General features: G+C 58.6%; 1 protein-coding gene and 2 long non-coding RNA genes across 3 annotated transcripts in view; 1 reads left to right on the plus strand and 2 right to left on the minus strand.

Annotated features, from left to right (window-relative positions):
- The window catches only part of LOC149992183 (uncharacterized), a 35,132-nt gene extending 29,433 nt beyond the window's left edge, over positions 1–5,699 (minus strand). Inside the window, exon 1 of the long non-coding RNA XR_016508516.1 lies at positions 5,509–5,699. This is a non-coding gene — a long non-coding RNA (uncharacterized LOC149992183). The remainder of the gene's footprint in view (positions 1–5,508) is intronic.
- RASGRF1 (Ras protein specific guanine nucleotide releasing factor 1) overlaps positions 1–13,574 on the plus strand; it is a 50,151-nt gene extending 36,577 nt beyond the window's left edge. Inside the window, exons 18-27 of the mRNA XM_090263835.1 lie at positions 165–271; positions 659–771; positions 1,801–1,861; positions 2,904–3,007; positions 3,140–3,224; positions 5,540–5,737; positions 6,745–6,824; positions 11,144–11,261; positions 11,828–11,896; positions 13,082–13,574. Of these exons, the coding sequence (XP_090119961.1) occupies positions 165–271; positions 659–771; positions 1,801–1,861; positions 2,904–3,007; positions 3,140–3,224; positions 5,540–5,737; positions 6,745–6,824; positions 11,144–11,261; positions 11,828–11,896; positions 13,082–13,174 (1,028 nt within the window). The 3' untranslated portion in view covers positions 13,175–13,574. The remainder of the gene's footprint in view (positions 1–164; positions 272–658; positions 772–1,800; positions 1,862–2,903; positions 3,008–3,139; positions 3,225–5,539; positions 5,738–6,744; positions 6,825–11,143; positions 11,262–11,827; positions 11,897–13,081) is intronic.
- Positions 12,164–19,777, minus strand: LOC149992184 (uncharacterized). Its single transcript, XR_016508515.1, has 3 exons — positions 19,719–19,777; positions 18,713–18,790; positions 12,164–12,260 (listed from the first exon to the last, which is right to left on the minus strand). It is a non-coding gene; the product is annotated as an uncharacterized LOC149992184 (long non-coding RNA).
- Positions 19,778–21,012: the final 1,235 nt, after the last annotated feature.

A 21,012-nucleotide genomic window follows, 5' to 3' on the forward strand; every position in this document is an offset into this window, starting at 1 on the left:
CGCCGCCCTCGGAGCCCTGGTCACCCCCACCTCTCACCTGCACACAAGGGCCCCAGGGGCCTCTGGTCTGGGGGGCTGCCCACCCAGACCCGGGGTTTGAATGGAGGGGAGTCGAGCCCTGCTGCTTGTCGTGACCCCTGTCCCCTCGGTCCCTCTGCCACCAGGGTTTCCCCCCGACCAGAGGAACGGAGACAAGGAGTTTGTGATCCGCAGAGCGGCTACCAACCGCGTCCTGAACGTGCTGCGGCACTGGGTGTCCAAGCACGCGCAGGTGGGCGGGGCCCCGGGCGGCTGCGGGGCGGACTGGCTTGGTGGGGGGCAGCGGGAGGGCGGAGCCGGGGTGCCAGCTAGGAGGGGACCCCCTAGGAGGGGACCAAGGACATTCAGGGAGACAGGGGCTTCTGTCTCTCAGTATAAGGTAGGTCTGCACCTCCCAGGTCCCTGGCTCTCGGGCACAAGCAGCCAGGCAGCGTGCCTTCCTACGGAAGGTGTCCAGGCTCCGCGGGGTGCCCTGCCAGGAGCCCGGGGAAGGGAAATGTGGGGCAGCCTCCGCGACAGGACTGGAAATCACAGCTTCCTCCCTTGGCTTGAGTCGGGACGCCTTCAGGCAGCTTGAACAGAGCATCCGATCCACAGCCACCACCCCCTCTTCCCGCAGGACTTTGAGAGCAATGAGGAGCTCAAGTGCAAGGTCATTGGCTTCCTAGAGGAGGTCATGCACGACCCGGAGCTCCTGACCCAGGAGCGGAAGGCTGCGGCCAACATCATCAGGTAGGGCGGCTCCTGCGTCCTTCCTCCGCTCCCCTCAAGAAGCAGGAACCCTGCCTGCTTCTCTGTCCACTCCGCAGCTGCTAACGCCCATCTGTCCGGCCACCCTAACGGCAGCCATGAGCTGCCCCGTCAATGTCCGTGAGCAGACGTGTGGCTGTCAGGTCATCACTAATCGAAACTCAGTCACATTGAGCCTTCAGGTCGCCGTCACACTCCATAGCTGCAGCGTGTGCCGTAGTCACCCTGGCTGGCGCGTGTGCAGGGCCTCGGGGAAGCTCTGCTGAGCTGAACTGAACTGAATTGTCCCCAAACCTGCGCTTTTCCTCCTTCTCAGACGGCCCCTCTGGGCGCCGGTCAGGGGTCAGGCAGCTGCGCCCAAGCAGACTCAGCCTGCAGGTCGCGGGTGACCTGGGCCAAGTCTCTGCCCAGAGCCACCTTCTCCTCCCCTGTGACATGGTGACTGGTCCGCACTTCCAGGCTGCGGCTCAGGGGGCTCAGTGGGAGTGGGAGTGTGTGTGTGTGTGTGTGTGTGTGTGTGTGTGTGTGTGTCCCCATGACTGGTGCAGGCCAAGGTGCTGGGACTCAGGTGGCCGTCTCTGACAGATTCCCAGCCACGGTGGCCAGCCTTCTCCCAGCTCCCCGAAGGCCCCCTGCCACAGCCCCGTCTGTCCTCCAGGCTCAGAGCCCTAGAATCTCTTCCAGGCTTCTGGCCTCTTCAGCACCCACCCCAGTACTGCACTTCCGCACACAGTCAGCCCCGTCCCCAGGGTCCCTCATCGTCCTCCCAGGAGGCCCGCAGGAGGGTGCAGGACAGCAGAGGCCGCGGGGTTCTCCTGCCCGTCCCCCACCCCGCCTGACTCCCAGGCGTCCCCAGCCCCCACCACTCATGTCACCCGGCCATCAAGAGGGCCAGATGCACACACAGGGAGACTGGAGCTCAGGAGGGGACCTCGCCCACCAGGAGGGTCAGGGGGTGGCCCCGGAGGGGTGGTGGGCACAGCCTGAGTCTCACTGTGCCTCTGTCCCCAGGACTCTGACGCAGGAGGACCCAGGGGACAATCAGACCACGCTGGAGGAGGTCACGCAGACGGTGAGCCAAGCCTGTCCTCCCGCCTCGCTGCCCCTCTGAGATCACAGCTACCCCTGCCCAGATCCTGCCCCGAGCGCAGCACTGAGGGCCGGCACCCAGAACCCACCCACGCCACCGGGCAGGAAGCAGGGTGTGCAGACATGGCTTCCTGCAGCTGACCCTCTAGGCCCAGAGCCGCCCGTAGGGGCGCGGCCCCACTGCTTCCCGACAGGGCCCAGCAGAATGTTCACCCCGTGCCAGCAAGGGCCCGTTGCTGCCCGACAGCCGGAGACTCCTCCCCACAAAGTGCCACTGAGCTGCCCCGGTGGGTGGGGCACGTCCAGGGAGAAGGCAGCTGGGACTTCAGAGAGGCTCTTGCTGGGGGGCTTTTGCAAGCCCTGCTGAAGGTGGAGGAAGCTGTCCCTGGCCTCGGCCACCAGGGCCCCGGCAAAGGCAGCAGAAGGGTTACCTGCTCCTGCCCTGCACGCTTCTCTCAGCCAGGCCTCTGGGCCCTGGGCCTCCCCTGTCCGCCTCTGGGGACTCCCTGCCATGGGGACCTCAGTGCCCTGGCTCATGTTTCCTGAAGTCACGGGACTCAGGTGGTGTCCAGCCACGGGCGACCCTGTGACCAGGAACACGGTCACCCTGGGAGGAGGAAGGCCCGTCGGCTGTACTCCGGGCCCAGTCCCCATAGGCCAGTGAACTTCACGGAGCCTGCTGGGGGTGCAGACAGGGTGATGGGGTGATGGGGTGACAGGTCACTGCCCGGCCCCAGGCGGCCGCCCCCCGCTGAGTGGCTGGTGGTCATCACTCACCCCTGGGAGTCCCTGTTGTCTCAGTCACGGGCGGGGGTGACAGCGGCGCCCTGGCCAGAGGGACAATGGCTAAACGGGTCAGCACCAGGCCAGACCCCGGGTCTCCAGCTCCGGCGGCCCCTCCGCTCACCTCCCATCTGATCTGCCAGGATGGGCCTGCCCTGGTCACACCCATCCACCCACCCCTGCCCCCTAGAAGTGGCCAGAAGGCCAGGAGGTGGCCCTAACTCCAACGTTGCTGCCCTCAGGCCGCAGGCGTGAAGGCCGAGCCCTTTGAAAACCACTCAGCGCTGGAGATCGCGGAGCAGCTGACCCTGCTGGACCACCTGGTCTTCAAGAAGATCCCTTACGAGTGAGTGGGTGTGGCTGCCCAGTCCTCCCCCCCCCTCTGAGGAAAGTCACAACCCCCCCCCCCAGAAATGACACCCTCAAAAGCAGGAAGGCACCTAACCACGCCTGCCTGGGCGCCCCCCGCTTCCGGCAGGGAGTTCTTCGGGCAAGGCTGGATGAAGCTGGAGAAGAACGAGCGGACCCCCTACATCATGAAAACCACCAAGCATTTCAACGACGTGAGTCTGGGCAGGAGGGCTGGGCCTCTGTCTCTGGGTTTTTTCCTCGACAGGACCCTGAGGGGCCGGGGGACCTTCGTTGGGGGCCTTGGGCTGTGGCTCCGTCCCACCTCCTTTCAGCCTCAGTCTCTCCCCCTGTCAAAGGGGGCTGACCCCAGAGGGCACTGGGAAGACACCCTGGGATTCCTAGTGGGGGACAGGGGCGCTCCTCTGAGCAGCCTCCTGCTGAGTCCACGGGATGGAGATGTGGGAAGAGAGGAAGGAGGACCCCTTGCTCTGCTTCTCATTTTTCAACCTCAGCTTATTTCTGAAGCAAGTATGCTTGGCTGAAAAGTGTCAGACAGCTTCCTTCTAACACGTGCATGATGAAGAAGCCCCTGAACTTCCTGAAGGTTTGGCCAGCAGTCCCAGTGCCAGGAAGTGGGGCTCCAACCCCCCTTCCCACCCTGCCCTGTCAGGGGGATGGCCCACTGCACAGCTCTGAGACCTCGGCCACTGCACTGGGGAAGCAAGGCTGGGTTTGAGCCAAGGGCCCACGTGGGTCTGCATGGCTCAGGTCTGCCTCCTCCAGCCCCACCTCCTCCTGGAAGCCCACCCTGGTTTTCCTGGACCCGCCACAGGAAAGACCTGGACTCACTGGTGAGGGGGCACTAGGTTGGGTGTGACCCACACACCCCGCTTCCAGAACCTGCCTTGGAGAAATGGGGGTAGGAGAGAATTGGGGGCCGGACGGTGGCGAGTCTTGTAAGGTGTGATCACATCCACCTGCTCTCTGTTCTTTCATCCCCCCTCACTGAGTCCTGCCTGGTGTCCAGCACTGGGCTTCACGCACGGCTCATTCCAGCCTCCCACCAACCCTGAAAGAGGGGGGCTGTTGTCTTCTTTTAGGAAACCAGAGCTCTGAGAGGCAAGGGGCTGAGGGGTCCTGGGTCGTGTCTGGAAGAACAGGGCCCCCCACTGCTGCACAGCCCTGGCTGTAAGAAAAAACTCTCCCGGAAATTCCCCCACAGCTGCCCGAGCTCCAACCCCCGTGACCACGGCCCAAGCTCTCCAGCCATGTGGCTGCCCCAGGGGCTCTTGCCTCTCCATTCCTCGGAGTTTAATCATCAACACAGGAAAGAGCCTCCCACGGCTGGAAGTGGGAGCACATGACCCACTTGTCCTGAGCGCCGGGCAGGACCACCAGGTTAACCCCAGCAAGGGACACCCCACCCTCTTCCACACACACCTAGTCCTGGGAGGGTGGGGAGGGAACAAGAAGGACCCCGGTATTGCCATGTTGTGGGGGAGCCCTGCACTGAATACGGCAGCAGAAGGGGTGCTGCACCTGCTAGCAGGAGCCAGAGATGGGTGGGCAGGGCCCCAGGACGCACACACGAGGCCTGAGTCTCACACGCCCTGCCCCGGCCCCAGCAGCAGCCCCTGGCAGCTGCAGGCCAGCTCTTCCTGCCCCATCCCCCGTCCCACGTTCCTCAGTGTCCCAGGACTCAAGCTAGTAAAGACAAGTGTAGGGAATGGGCACTTATGGAAGGTTTACCCTGCGCCAGGCAGCCTCGCATTCGCTCTGGTGCATGCGCCCTGTGGCTGAAGGGACCGGGGCTGGAGGATGTTCACGTTCATCCCTAGCATCCCACGGCATCTCCCCGGCTCAGCTCTTTCTACTGTTTCCCTGTCCCTCTGGCTTCAAGTTCTTTGTCTTATTGGACCGGCTGGGATCTCCAGTGTCAGGCGCAGAACTGGGGTGAGGCAAGCAGGCACCCAGGGGGCGGAATTTAAGGAACCGCCCCCCTCAGGGGCCGGTCTCACCCCTAGTGCCTTGAGCCCAGGCCCCTAAGACGGAGTCCACTGGAAATGGCAACTGCAATTCACATTCTTGGATTTAAAGCCAACACTTGCCCGGTTTCCCCGTTTAGAATGGTGTTTGTCATGGATTGCTTTTGAAAAATGACATCTTTACATTTCTATTTGGGAATGTGATCTTTTTCTTCATTACTCAAACCTTTTATAACTTTCAGTAACTGATGTAGTTGTTTTTCTTCATATACCATCCTACCTAAGTCCTAGGTAATTTACAGATTCCTGCTGGTATTTTGAAGATAATGTTTTTCATCGTACTTTCTAACTGGTGTTCCTAATACAGGGGAAAACTTTTCGTTTTTGTATCCCGAGCCCTAAACCAGCCACTCCGCTCGGTCAGTTGTTCCCAAGCGTTCTTTCGGGATATTCAAACAAGCGATCAGCTCATCGGCAAATAATGGCGATTAGTCACATTGGCGATACTTACCGTTCTCTTGTCTTATCGCATGGGCTTCAAGATCAGTAACCTGATTGCTTCAGAAATCATCCGCAATGAGGACATTAACGCGAGGGTGAGCGCCATCGAGAAGTGGGTGGCCGTGGCCGACATCTGCCGCTGTTTGCACAACTACAACGCGGTGCTGGAGATCACCTCGTCCATGAACCGCAGCGCCATCTTCCGGCTGAAAAAGACGTGGCTCAAAGTCTCCAAGCAGGTGTGGGCGGGAAGCTGGCCCAGTGGCCCGCTGCGGCTGGGCTGGGGGGGCAGGGAGTCCCGTGCGCCCCGCACTGGGCGCTCACAGGTGGGCAAAGGACAGGGTGAGGCCCGGCACTCCCGGGTACAGCAGAGCTCCCCCCTCCTGTATCACCTGGGACCTGCGGCTCTGCAATTCCCACCTGGATATTAATGCCCCAAAGTGGCAAGTATGAGCTTATGAGGACTGGCCCCGACACTCTCCTCCTTGAGCTGGGACCCCAGCCCGGACTGGCAGGTTGCTGAGACATGGTCAGGGGACCCTGAAGCCCCTCCCCCGCACGCTGATCTCACCAGATGTCTGTCCACCAGAGCATCAGCCATTCCCTGCTACCCATCGGGGTGGCTGGTGATCTTAAATGGGGGCTCAATATTTATTCATTGAAAACATGATTCTGAAAAACTGCAGGAGGATTCTGCCTGGGGAAGGAAGTTCCTGCACAGGGCCCTGGGGGGCAGTTCTTCTGAACGGGGGGCACAGTGAGGGACTTGAGCCACTTCTGTGGTGCCCTGGGCGGAGCCGCAGCCCCAGCCCCTGCCTGGCATCATTTCCTCGATGCCTACATGTGGGTGGAGTCTGGGCACAGGAAAGAGCAGGGGCGAGAAGACAGTCACATCCTCTGGTGCAGATCATGGGAAGGATCCCGATCCTGAGACACCCGCTGCTCTCTGCTCTGGTGCGGCTCCCAGGGGTGGCCCATCCTGTCTGCCTCAACCACCAGGTCTCAGGACCCCAAAACTCAGGACCCCACGCCTCCCTTCCATGTTTGTGGACCACGTGTGCGTGAGCGCAGACGCGCAAATCCAGGACCCGGGGGAGTCTGGGGTCAAGGCTCCCAGACCCAGGAGGTGCCCACGCCTGCCCTCCCTCCCTCCCGTGGACACCAGAGCCGCGGAGGTGTGGCATGCGGCCCAGCTGCAGGCCTTCGCGTGCGCTGTGTGCTAGTAAACGCTTCTAATTCCTTCTAGACCAAAGCTCTGGTGGATAAGCTCCAAAAGCTTGTGTCATCAGAGGGCAGATTTAAGAATCTGAGAGAAGCTCTGAAAAAGTAAGTGTGTGGCGTCCCGTCGCTGTCAGTTTCTAACCTGTCAGAACTGCATTCACCCACCCATCTGGCTGGCGCAGGAGGTCTGTCTGTCTGTCTGTGTCCGTCTGTCTACTCACGAGACCCCTGGGCGTCCCAGACCCTCCAAGGCGGGTCAGCTCTGTCCCCCATCATCTGCCGGAGAAATTCAAGGTCTTGGCAGCCTTTCCGGGACCGGCGCAGGAAGCATGCCGGGAGTCCCGGAAGCCCAGCAGCTGTGGTGGCAGCAGAGTCTGGTTCCTTGATTCTAAAACGCACGTTGGTGGACGTTTTAATATTTCCCGCACGGGGCTTTGTCTTCCAGCCCAGGGGTCTACTTGATTGGGTTGCATTTACGTCTTTTACTTGGGACTTGGTCATCAAAAGGGGCTTTACAGACAACGGCATTTTAGAATCAAAGAAATGCTGCTTTACCCGTCATTGCCCCTCACGGTCCGCAGAGAGCTCCCCGGCCCCGTGAGGCCCAGCCGCGGCCCCCCGGGGCGCTTAGACCAGGACGTTCCTTGTTGTGGGGCCGTTCTGGGCCCTGCAGGACGTTTAGTTGACCCCAGACTCCGCCCACAAGATGCCAGTGGCCCTGCCCTGAGTGATGCCAACCAGAAAAGTCCCCAGACGTTGCCGAGTGTGAGTGGGCACGTGGACAGGCGCCCCACGCTCCTGGACCGTGGGAGACGCTGAGGGACCCTGGGTCCTGGCTCCCAGAGCCCAGCACGCCTGTCCTGCCCTCCCAGGGGCCCCTGGGTGCCTGCAGGTACAGGGCCTGGGGACGGACCCTCCGCGCTCGGCCGCGCCGCACCCCCGCCCGCCTCGTGTGCTCTCCCGGCGCCCCCGCCGGCTCCGTGTCCATGGCCTTGACCATCTCCACTCTGTTTGTGTCTCAGACAGATGTTGCTCCCATCTGTGCTGTCGGCGTCTCTCCCCGTGCATTCACCACCTGTCCGTCCGCCCCCGGCGCCTCCATCTGCTTCCTCGTCCGCGCCGCCGCCACCACCACCGCCGCCACGGCCTCCGTGGCCCCATTCTGTCTGAGTCCCCATCCTGACTGTCCTCCCTCCCTCAGGGCACCCGTGGGCCCGTGTAAGTGCCTCTCCCAGTCGCCTCTGTCCCTGCCCGCACGGGACGGCCGGGGCCCGCGGGCGCGCTGGGAGCTGAGACGGCGCGCAAACGGCTCTCCGCGCCGGGCCCAGCCAGGCGGAGGGGGGAGAGGCCGGGGCGCTCGGGGCCTGCGTTCCTGCACCCGAGACCCTGCGGTGTGAGCCCGGGCGTGTGCCACCAGGAGGGCACAGTGGGCAGAGGGCGTGGTGGCAGCCGGTGCGCACAGCTGAGGACCCCCGGACAGGGAGCCGGATGGGCCCCCGGCGTGGGTCCCAGCCCCTGGCCACCCTGCCATTACAACGGTCAGCTTTGTGGCTTCACGGGGGCCAGAGAACGGTCCTACTGCCTTTACCAGCCAAGGCTGCACCCCGCCTCCTCCGTCCCTCCCCCAGCCTCTGTTAAGTGCCCCCTGCATCCTCTACCCGGTATCCGAGCGGGACTGCGCCTTCCCGTCTCACGCCCCCAACCGCACGCACCCCTGCGAGGCCCAGGGGTCCGTCCCCGACTCAGCCTCCCAGAGACCGGAACCTTCCCGCAGGCACAGGCAGTGAAATCCGGCCTTAAAATCGGGCCGCCGGCTCTTCTGGGGCCGGCTCCGGTTCTGCCTGCGGCGCCCTTCTATCCCCAGCCCACGGTCGCGTGTCCGCGCTTCTTGTAGTTCCTGCAAGAAACGCTCCACGGCCCGGGAGACAGGCCGGGACTGTGGCTGCGGCAAGGACGGCCGTTCCTCTGTCCCCTAAATTAAGGACGGGGAACAGCCGTGGGGGACAGGCCTGGCCAGTCTCCGGCTGATGAGACAGGACTCTGAGCCCCTCCCCACTCCTGACACATTGCTTTTTTTTTTTTCAAAATCTGAGCACCTAATTTTCCTGCCACGAGTGCCAGAACCTTGGGCCCTGAGGGCAGCCCACATCACCCAGCCCCAGGTGTCCCCTGAGAGGGAGGGGAGACCCCCAGCTGCCCCAGGACTTGTGGCAGACAGTGGCTCTCCCACCCCACAGCAGGGGCAGGACAGAGGGAAGGTGTGGAGAGAGAGAAAGGCATGTGCCGCCTGTCCGTCCGCAGTTCCTGGGGTTTGCAGGGGGCTGGCCAGGCAGCGGCCTCTCCCTCCCAGCCCTGGGAACTGCTTCATCTCACCAGGAATTTCTCAGGAAAAAGAAACTTCAAGTTTGGGGGCACCCAACAGCACAGGCGAGGCCCTGAAAACCAGAGCCGCCTCTAGAATGGGGTGGGCATGTCTCTGCTCCCTGAAATGTTGGGGACAGGCAGGGGAGGGGTCTGCCAGAAGAGGAAGCCACTCTGCATCAGCATTGTTGGGTGTCCCCCTGATGCACCCGCTCCCAGCACCCATGGGGACAGTCCGAGCAAGCAGAGAGTGCTGTGCCCACAGGGGCCCTCAGGATGCAACCTTTGCCCTCAGGGGCTCCGCGTGGGTCAGGACCCTGCGTGGTGGCCTTTAGCAGCCACCTGCCAGCCCTCAGTACCCTACACTGCCCTGTTCCCGGGCTGGCCACTGCCGTGGCAACCCTACACACTTACCAGCATGGCTCTGGGTTCGGTTGGGGTGGGGAGGTCAGGTGCTGCTGCACCCTAGGCCCGTCCTGCAGGCCCCTCGCTACACCAGCGGCCAACAGGGACCGAGTGAGGTCCTGCGCTGGGCAGAATCAACAGCTCAGGAAAACCAGAGGAGCCCCTGACGTTTTCACTGGTCTGGGTGATGAGACCCCATACACCTTCCGTCACGCTCAGTCCCTCAGCGGTAACGGGTCCTGGGAGCCCTCCAGGCTGCTGGTTACAGCCACCCGCCCTCAGATCCGTGAGCTGGGTCCCCAGTGGACTCAGATAGGAAGTGGAAGTTGGGCCGGGACCGGCACATTTTTTTTGTCACCACCCACAGTGAAAGAATAATATTCGACAGCGTAGCCCTGTATAAAAACACGTATGTGCCTGTGACGGGAATAAAACCTCACCCAGCAGCACAGGCCTTCGGTCCATGCAACGAACTTGGATCATTTCTGTTCAACACCCACTGCAATGATCTAACACCCATTAAAGGGTCAAGACCCACCCTTTGGGAAATTACTCAGGTCTGCCGTTCCCCAAACTCCAAGGCTCCTCCTCACAACCGGGTCAGAACCAAAAGCACTTGAGTTTACTCAACAGTCTCCTTTAAACTAACTCGCTTGTTCCCCAAAATAAATTTAAACAGGAAGGAAAACTTTATGTCATGGTAGCAAATGGGAAACCAGCAGATCTTCTGCTGCAGCATGACCATAAAAAACACAGTGAAAACAAAATGCTGTTCAGTCCCGGCCAGATCCTGACATGGGCAGCATTCCGGTCCTGGGACCTGCTGCTGTTTGTTTAGAAGGAAAAGTGTGTGGGGAGGAAAAGGCTGGGGGCTAGAAAGCAGGAAAGCCGGGCCCATGCGCAGTCTCCTTAGCACGAGGGCACATTGACAATCAATCTAGTATTTCCGCCGTAGGAACCGGTGTTATTTAGTACAGCATCTGGGCACCTCCTAAAAGCAAGTCTCAGATCACTGAAAATTGTCTTAGCCTCAGTTCTATCGTACAAGGGGATCTGAGGACCAGAGAGGGCAAGGACTGGCCCCGGGGTCACACAGCAAGCAGGTGACGGCTGGCAGCCCGCTTTCTGGCTCGCTGGGCTGCCCTCCCTGCCTTGCCCTCCTCTGTACTGGCAGGATGGCCACGTGGCCACAGGTGAGAAGGGCCAGCAACGAGGGGGCCGGCACCTGTATGCTGAGCTGAGAGGAGGCCGCAGAGCGCTGTGCAAGGAGCCCCCGAGGCGGCTGCACCCACCCCTCTCGGAATCAGCCCCTGAGGAGCCCCCCCACCCAGAGGCTCCAGAACAAGTCACGAGGGAGCCCCAGTAGGAGAGGTGTGGCCGTCCGTCACAGACCTCCCAGGACAGGGATTCCTGCTCTGGCACCCCACCCCCAGTGCTGGTGGCAGGGGTCCCGGTGGGGCACAAGGCACAGACGCCCATGGGGCAGAAAGGGACTGGCAGGAATGGGGTGGGGGCTGCAAAGCCCCCAGGACACGATTCTAGGGTAGGTTTGGGTGGAGAGCATCTGTGGGGAGACAGGAGAGGAACGCGGGTGTTGTTTGCTCCGAGAGGATCCTGTTTTTAAGCGAAAACTTTTGTTAATGCTGTTTGCTTCCAAGTTGTGACCCACCCTGTGTCCCTTACCTGGGGATGTACCTCACCGACCTGGCCTTCATCGAAGAGGGGACACCCAATTACACAGAGGACGGCCTGGTCAACTTCTCCAAGATGAGGATGGTATGTTTCCCACAGCAGGGCAGGGCGGGTGCCCCCAGACCCGGCCCCTGGCCCCTGGCCCACCCATGTCCTGCCACGAGCCCCGGGCCCACTGAGGAGGGTGCATGCACCTGTTTGGAAGCCGGAAACCAGCATCTCCAGTGAGAACCACGGCTCTGGCCGCCCCAGCCAGCCTTGCTGCACCCCCTCCTTCATTGCCCAGTGTCTGACGGGCAGGCTGGACGGACCGCGAGCGGTCCCGGGCACCCCTCAGAGCTGGGCCAGAGCCCACGCCTTTATTCCCACCCATCCCCAGCCTGGCTTCTCAGGGCCCCTTCCTGCTCTGCCCTCCAGCTGCAGAGCCTCTGTGTGAGTTCCCACCTCAGGTTTTCCTTAACAGAAGGTGTTTCCCTGGCAAGCATGGGGTGGGAGCCCTGACCCAGTGACAGTCGGCACCCACTGGGAGGCCTGGATGCTGACGCCCACGCGAAGCACAACCCTGCCCTTGTGTCCTGCAGGGCGGGGGGTAGGGTGTTGGCGCCGAGAGAGAAACCAGTCTTTAACCAGAACCCCCTTGCTCCCCACAGATATCCCACATTATCCGTGAGATTCGCCAGTTTCAGCAAACTGCCTACAAAATAGAACACCAAGCAAAGGTAAGCCGGTGGCCCTGTCGTGCCTGTGCACCTGCTGTGACCGGAGGCCATCTCAGGGAGTCCCCATTCCGGCCCCCTGACTGGCTGTGGGCTCTGACCCCTCCCCACAGGCCTTGTGAGGACCTGGCCCCTCCTGTCTGCCCCAGCAGGGTTGGTCATCGCAACCCAGCCTTCATAGCCCCTCCCTGAAAGGAAACATGGGTGAGGGACAGTCCCCACCCACCATGCTCTCCTCCCTGTCTTCTGTCCGTGTAAACTCACCCAAACGGTTCATCCTAAGAGGCAGCATGATCCTCCTTTTCCTTAGTCACGCATCTCAGGGATCACTTCCTGTGAGACAGAGCATCCTCACTCTTCCTTACGGCTGCAAAGAAATCCAGCGATTTAGGCAATCCTCTCTACATACCGTGATGGTCAACCCGTGTGCCGCAAGAATGTTTAAAAGACGCAATCCCTGCCCTGACCAGTGGGGCTCAGCGGGTTGGGCGTCCGTCCCACAAAGCCAAAGGTCGCTGGTTCGATTCCCAGTCAGGGCATGTGCCTGAGCTGCAGGTTCAGTCCCTGGTCAGGGCACGTGCAAGAGGCAACCATCAATGTTTCTCTCCCTTTCTTCTTCCCTCTCCCTCTCTCTAAAAATAAATCATTACATTCTTAAAAAATAAAAATAAAAATAAATAAAGAAGGGAATACTAGAGATAGGAAAAAAAATAAAATAAAATATGCATGTTTTAAACATTCTGTGGTGCGGTGGGTGAAAATCACTGGCCTCGCCACCCATGTCCCACGTCCCTCTCCTAGGTGGATGCCTCTCCGTGGGGCGGAACCTACTGTTCTAATCAATTTTTCCCACATACAGACTCACTGAGAGAATGCTAAACATCACCACCTAGATTCTATAACTGACCTTTTATGTATGATTTTCTTTTCTTTCTTTCTTATTTTTTTAATATGAGCCCCAAATACTTCACCTACTGTTCAATCAAAGGGCAGCCTACGTGATTTTGTATTCCTGCTAGATAACATTGAAAAGACAATAATGTGAAGGCGAAACACCGCTTTCTCCATTTTTGCCGCACGTGCCCCCCCTAAGCGTGCCTGGCTCCCGGGAGACACCGGCGTCCACAGTTAAACCGTGACGGGGGTCCCGTGACCCTGCCATTCCCTTCTCTCTCCTCCTCTCCGCAGGTGACCCAGTACTTACTGGACCAGTCCTTCGTCATGGACGAGGAGAGCCTCTACGAGTCCTCTCTCCGGCTGGAACCCAAGCTCCCCACCTGAAGCCGCTCCGCCCAGCCCCAGCCGCTCCCCCGGACACACGCTATAGGATACTGTACATATTCATTCGGTTTCTCTGGATTTCCTTCTTTAGTATGTGCTTCTCCAAGAACACAAACCCACTCTTGGTCTTAGATTCCCGTAGAGCCAGACTAGGACTCTCTGCACCGGTCCCACGTCACCCGCCCGCCCCTCCCCTCACCCCCTGCGGCGCCTGACTCCTGACACTGTCTCCTGGTCAGTCCTGCCCAGCCCCTCGCTCTCCTCCGAAGAGAAAGCAGAACCGCGCGCCCGTGGATCTTAGGAGAAGTCCTGCTTCTTTCTGTCCTCCCCCAGCCCAGGCCCTGGGCTGAGTGGCCACCCTCCCGGCATGTCTCATTAGTTGTTATAACTGGGTGGGGGGTGGGGGGAGGCAGGAGGGGGGACCCTACCCTGACGTCCCGTCATCATCGATGCCAATTTCCAAAGCAGCTTTGTCAGCCAAGATCGCAGGTCTCAGAACTCCCCAGTCTCCCGGGCGCCTGGACCAGAGGGAGTCCTCTCTGTGGGGACCCGCGCCCCACGGCACCAACGCGCCCTCCCCCACCCACCTGCCCGCCTGCCCGGGCACCGCGTCCTCCTTCTCGCTGGAGGAATCACACCAGGTGGCCAGCACAAGCAGCCTCCGTCCCACTGGACGGGGCCCCGGAACTTGCCGAGGAAAACAGAATCACAACACCAAGTCGACTCCCACCCACTGCTGCCCCACATCCACGCGAGTCGGGCACGCAGAGCAAGGCCACTGTCCCCCTTCCAGACGCCTGACGGTCCCTCCCAGCTTCCGTTGAGATGCTCTGAGTCCGTATGCCTCGTGACCATAGTACCACACTGTAGAACTTAGGAAACCAGTCGCCGAGTGTTTTTATCGCACACACTGCGGTCCTGTCTCAGCGCCTTCCAGCAGGAATAGTACTGTAGCGCTTACTCTGTGAACATCCCGCCGGTTTTCTACACTGTACAGCCCCGACGACCCAGGTCAGCTCCGGGTGGCAGGCATGCTCCACCGCGCCCCGCGGACACCTTCTGCTGTCAGCAATAGCCAGTGGTATGAGAATTCTCTTCCAAGTCCCAAACTATTTCAACGTACAGCTTGTTTGGAAAAAAAAAAGAAAAAGAAATTTCCATTTTTGTAACAATATATGTTTCCTGATTACCTCTTGCTAATAAATCTATTCTATCTCAGGGTGAACAGTGAGTGTGGATGGGTTTCATTCATGCACTCAAGGGACGTTGGATGAGCAGCCGGTCCTGATCGGGCCCTGGGTAGGGGCCAGAGACCCTGCGTGATGAGGACACAAGCCCTGCTTTGCGGGGACGCAGTCTCCGGAGGAAGCTGGTATCACTTATCTATTGTACCAAGAAAGAGTCACCTAGAACTTCATGGCTTCAGACAAGCACTATTATCTCTCACAGTCGGACGTGTTGACGGGGCCCAGCTGCCAGTTCGTGGTTGGGGTCTCGCGTGAGGTTAGGTCACCCAGCAGCTGGGGCTGGGGTCCTCCGAAGCCCAGCTGGACCGGGCGCCCAGGCTGGCGCGCTCACGCGGCCAGATGTTGCTGTCGGGAGGCTGAGCTGGCACAGAGGACCAGCCTATCACACGTGGCCTCTGCCTGTGACCCCTCAGCGTGGCAGCTGCGTCTGAGGGACGGCCTTATGAGAGACTCGGGCAGACGCAGCAAGGCCTCAGAATTCCCAGAATGTCACAGCCACAGTATTAACAACAATAACATTTTAAGGCAGTCATGGTTTTTAATCCTCACCCGGGATATGTTTATTGATTTGAGAGAGGGAGGGAGGGAAACAATCTATGTGTGGTTGCCTCCCGTGTGTCCCCCAGCTGGGGACCTGGCCTGCAACCCAGGCCTGTGCCCTGGCTGGGAATCGAACCCATAACCCTTTGGTTCACAGTCCGGAGCTCAATTCACTGAGCCACACCAGCCAGGGCCCATGAAGGAGCTTTTTAAGGCCTGCACACCACAGGAGGCTGCCCCAGGCCCACAGTGCCCTGTGGAGTAAGTGGGTTCACGGCAGCTAATGGTGCCGCCCGCTGGCCCCTGGCCACCCCCTCACCAGCTTCCTGCTCTCGCCCTGTGTTTAATGACCACGGTCTCTTTCCCAACTGTGGCCTTGAAGAGGCCTTGATGGCTGCGGGGGCAGGAGGGCCAGGTTGTTGTTGTCACGGGAGTCCTGAGCTCCTGACCGCCGAGAGCTCATGCCCCAGCTGGGGGTGGACGCCCACCAAGCCAACAGCCCTCCGTTCTTAATCCAGCCCACACCGCCCTTGAGGCTCCAGACCCTTGCTGCCAACGACCCAGAGGCCACCTGCACGTGGGTGCCCAGCTGCCGTCTCAGCATCAGCTGGACCACACTGACCGCTGACCTCGCTGACTTCCAGCCACACCCGCAAGGCCATCGCCCCACCCGGTTGTGCAAGCCAGGAACCCAGAGGTCGCCGTGACTCCCAGTGCCAGGTCTAGTCGGTCATCGCCCTAATTATCTTTGCAGCCAGGTGACAGCTCCTCGCTGGCCTGGCCACCACCATGAACCAGCAGGCCTCAAACATTTTGGCCAACAGGACTCCTCTGCACTCTTAAAAGTGATTGAGAACCCCACAGAAAAACCCACGTATGTGGGTTATATCAGTCAGTACGATTACGTTACTGATTCGTGTGTTCAAAACTAAAACTTGGGGAAACTTTTAAAATAGCAACTAATTCGTTTAAAAATAACAATAACACCAGCAAGCTCTCCTCCGGGTATGCGAGGCAAAAAGACAACATACACCCCTGGCTGGTGTGGCGCAGTGGATTGAGCACCAGCCTGCAAACTAACAGATTGCAGGTTCGATTCCCAGTCAGGGCACAGGCCTGGGTTGCGGGCTAGCTCCCCAGGTGGGGATGTGTGAGAGGCAGCCACACATGGATGTTTCTCTCCCTCTCTCTCTCCTTTCCCCTCTCTCTAAAAATAAATAAATAAAATCTTAAAAAAAAAAAAAAAGATAACATACAGAATGGAAAAAACCATTTTTGAAGATCATGTATCTGAAAAGAGTTCAGTATCCAAATATATTTTAAAACTCTTACAAAAAGACAACAAATCAATTTTAATCATGGGCAAAGGACCTAACAGATAGACATGTCTCCCAAGATATACACACAACCAACCAATAGGCACATGAGAAGATGTTCAAATCACAACCACGAGGAGCCGCGACGTCATGGTCACTAACATGGCTGAGATAAAAATGTAAGAAGTAAAAACGGAAAACAATAACTTTCCGCAGGAGAAAGAGGAAGCTCATTCGCTGCTGGGGGTGGGGGCCGTGGAAAATGGTGCAGCCGGTGAAAACCAATCTGGCACTTCCTCAAAAAGTCCAACAAACCTACAATTATCACACAGCCCAGCAATTCCACTCCCAGGTAGAGGCCCGAGGGGACCGAACACGTGGGCCCACCCAGGAGCCTGAACACAGGCGCTCACAGCGGCCGGAGGTGAGCACTGCCCAGCCGGCCCTCGGCAGATGAATGTGCGAACGAAACGAGAATGTATTTGCGACAGAGCATTATTCAGCTTAAAAAGGAACAAAACACGAATACATGTCATATAATTCGGATGAACCCTACAAACGTGATGCCAAGTGAAAGGAGCCAGACACTAAGGGTCTCGTAAGACGGAAAACCCAAAAAGAGCAGATGAGCGGGAGGCAGTGGTTACCTAATGGGTGTGGGGTGCTCTTTGGGGGTCAATGGCTTTTGAAAGTAAAGAGCGGCAGGGTTTGCGCAACGCTGTGCCTGTGCTCAGAGCCCCGGAACGACACACTCTAAAATGGGTAACGGCGCACTACGTGCAAAAATAGAAGGGAAGGAACTAAAGGCGGGTGCTTGCTCGCTGCCAAGTACTGCCCGTGATGGGAGAATGCTGAACTGCCCACTTCAAAACGGTTAATTGTATGTTATGTAGATTTTACTCCAGTTTTTAGGAAAAACAGGAATAAAGGGGAGTGGCAGGTCAGAGAGAGCCGTCAGAGGAAGTGGCTCAAGCTGGGCAGCGGAAAACAGAGACAGCCAGGGTTTCCATCTGAAAGGAGGGCAGGGAGGGGTGTCTGGGACGTGGAAGAGTCGGAGTGAGGGGCTCCACAGGGAGCAGGGACAGGAAGGTGGCTGGGGGGCGGGACACCCAGAGGTGCCACAGTGCAGCCCGATGGGGAAATCGCCCGGGCTCCTTCTCGTCCAGCCTGATTCCATTTTCCTCCCGCCAGCTCCTTATCAGTCCTTAGCGAAGCACATGCCATAATGTATGTTTACCGGGCAATGATTACCCACACTCAGGACAGGTGACTCATGACCCAGAAACAGCCGGGAAGGGAGGTCAAGAGCACTCTGCTCACCCGGGCAGGGCCCAGGCACATCTGCGGGCCTCTCCTGGGGCTGGGCCTCCCTGCGGCCCCTCTGCTGCTCACTCTCCCTTCACCGCCTCTCAGCCTCCGCCCCCCCACAAACCACGTACACTCACCCCTGTTCCTCTCCAGGCCTCACCAAGAGGAGACACAGCCCCCCCACACTGTCCCCGCCCAGGACCCCAAGCCTCTCCATTACCACCTTCAATACCACCAGCCGCTTACCATTGGACCCAGAATAGTAAAAACGACTCCTGCTACTGCTACCACCGCCATGGTCCGTGCTGTGGGGTCAGGCTTTGTGCTGAGCGCAGGCACCTGCTAATGTTCTCACCCCCATTTCACCCAGGAGGGCAAGACACAGGAAGCCTGATTTTCAAAATATGTCGCCACCCACATGGCAGGGGCAATGCCCACTCAGACCAACGGCCACACAGGCACAAACGGACTGGAAACAATCAGCACTGCAGACGCCCTCCTGCACAGCAAAGGACGGAGCCTGGCAGGACGTGGTGCAGGGCACCAACTCAGAGGTTCAGGACGAGGAAGCTCCCGTGGAGGGAAGAGGCCAAGGTGGGAGGAGAGGGATGGAGGTGCAGCCGTGTCCAGGACAGGGAGCTTGCCTGTGAGCGGATGAGGAGGCCCGTGGTGGTGGACATTACAAATGGGACAGGGACATAGTATAGAAGGTCTTAAGTGACAGACTTCTACACCTCCTGCATTCACTACCTTTCTGACTCTGCAAACTCTCTGGTTGATCATCTCTACGTCCACCCACCCACCCATCCTTCCCCCACCCATCCATCTGTCCACCCACCCATCCATCCATCCATCTGTCCATCCATCCATCCATCCACCCATCTGTCCACTCATCCATCCATCCATCCATCTGTTCACCCATCCATCCGTCTGTCCATCTATCCATCCATCATCCGTCATTCCATCCACCCACCCATCCTTCCCCCACCCATCCATCTGTCCACCCACCCACTCACCCATCCATCCATCCATCCATCTGTCCATCCATCCATCTGTCCACCCACCCACCCATCCATCCACCACCCGTCATTCCACCCACCCACCCTTCCAGTCACCCATTTACTCACTCAGCCATAACGCCATTTTTGCATATATCCATCGTGGCTCCTTGTATCTGCTCACCACGTAACCCGTCCTCTGAGCACCTGCAGGTAAACCAGCACACAGTGCGGGCCAAGCCCCATCACTAACCAGCAGGCTTCCTTAACTTCCCAGGTCTCCATGTCTTTATCTAGGAAGTGGGTGTGCACACGCTCAGAGCACCTTCGCGGGGTTGTGAGCATGGAATAACAAAGTTCATATATGTGGCAGCTGCTCTATCGTATAATCATTGTTGTTACTATTATTAGGTGCTAGCGGAGGAGAGCAGACATGAATCTGTGCTGTGAGGGGCCCAGCTTGTCTGCTTAGATGTTGACTCTGACGGGCAATGTGGAAAACCAGTTAAACCTGTAGGTGTCGGTTGGGGTGGGGATAAAGTTGGGGTGAAGGGGCGAGGGTAAAGAAAAAGGACCCGTGGAGGTAGGGCAGGCCACAGTCAGCAGATCAGTCAGCGGGAGGCAGCAGGGAGCCCAGGAGCGACGGCTGATTGGGTGCCTGCCCTCTGCTGCTGCCTCCGGGAGCCCAGGGCCCGGGGGTCAGGCCTCAGGTTCGCCTTCATTCACCTGCTCCTCCTAGCAGTTGCCTGCCTTTGTGGAGAACTCTGGACTCCCCTGGCCAGGGGTTCAAACCCCAGCCCTCTTACTGACTAGTTGTGTGGCCTCAGGCCCTTCATCTATATAATGGAAAAAGTGAAAATTAAAAGAGTCTATTCGTGTCAAGCACTGGGGGCTGCATCTAACACATCCCTGAAGGAGGTGATGTCTCCTGAGTGTGAGGGTCAGAACTGCTCTCCCTTCTCAGCCCCACCCCCACTTCAAAAATACAGAAATGTCCCAGCCTCCCTGCACAGTGGAGCCTGGGGCCACACCCAGCGGCCATCAACCTGGGCTCCTCAGCTGATGTATTAGTTTCCTATGGCTGCATAACACATCCCTGCCAATTCAGAGACTTAAAACAACACAAATTTCTTACCTGATGGTTCTGGAGGTCAGAAATCCACGTGGATTTGACCGGTCCCTCTGCTCCAGGTCTCACTCAGCAAACAGCACCATGGCAACCAGGCTGCCTTCCTTTCTGGAGGCTGTGGGACAGAGCCACCTCCAAGCTCATTCCGGTTGTTGGCAGAGTTCAGTTCCACACAGCGGTGGGATTGAGGTCTCCGTGTCCTTGCTGGCTGTCAGCTGGAGTCGCTCTCAGAGTCTGGGGTCACCTGCTTTCCTTGACTTGTGGCCCCATCAGAGTCGGCACTGGTGGGTGGAGTTCTTCTCATGGTTCGTAGCTCTCGGACCTCCCTTGTGCCTCCTCGGACTCTTTCGCCTTCTTCTTCTGCTTTGAAGGGCTCCCAGGATAGGGATCACATCAGGCCACGCGATGATAATCCGGGTGATTAGTTAAAGTGAGCTGATTCTAAACCTTAATCACATCTACAGAATCCCTTGCCAGCAGGACCTTCAGGGCTTCATTCCCCAGGCAGCTGGAATTGGTAAAGGTGGGGTGGTCCCTGCACACTTGAAAGACACCTGCAGAGGGGTGCACCTTTATCCCAAGGCCATGACTTAACTTTCCAAACAGCAACCATGCAAGGTGTTTTCCAAGATGTTTGCCTCAAAGCACACCCAGCTCAGATGTGACAAACCAGTCCCACAGGCTCTGATCAACATGCCTGCAAAAGGGCAGGTGACCGACTGTGGCAGGTCAACCAGCGTTCAGGCTGCCCCTGCACACTGACTGGGAAAGTGACTGTCAACTCTTGGAGCCTCGGTGTCCCCATCTGAAGTCAACCACAGGCCACTTTGCAGGGTGGTGTAAGGGAAGAACTGGCCCCACTCGGAGCTGACACACAGCAGGTGGGTCTGCATCTCCCTCTCCTCCACGGCTGTGCACATGTCCTTAGTTTAAGATGTTCCTTGTTGTATTTGTTGATCTCACACCCAGACTTGTAGATCCTATTGAAACAAGAGAAGTCAGTGTTCATGCTGCCTGTCACTACCAGAACCAATAAGTAGAGACAAGGGTTGAATCTTTACAGGCGCTGTATTCAGCGGCGATCTGAAGAGAATGGCTGGTTAGGTAGCCTAAAAACCGTCTGCAAGAAAGGTTAATCAGGTCAGCGTTGCAGTCCAGAGGGAATTTTCCTACTATTTCTTTATCTGCTGATCAATAATTCTTTACCTGCTTCGCTGACCACCCCAATCAATCGACCACCCTGTTGGGGCCAGAGACCCCATGTTGCCCACCCTGAAACCTGCCTACCTGTGTCGGGACT

The sequence above is a fragment of the Furipterus horrens genome, unplaced genomic scaffold, assembly GCF_987537825.1.
Source record: "Furipterus horrens unplaced genomic scaffold, mFurHor1.1.pri manual_scaffold_16, whole genome shotgun sequence".
In the NCBI taxonomy this organism is placed as follows: Eukaryota; Metazoa; Chordata; class Mammalia; order Chiroptera; family Furipteridae; genus Furipterus; species Furipterus horrens.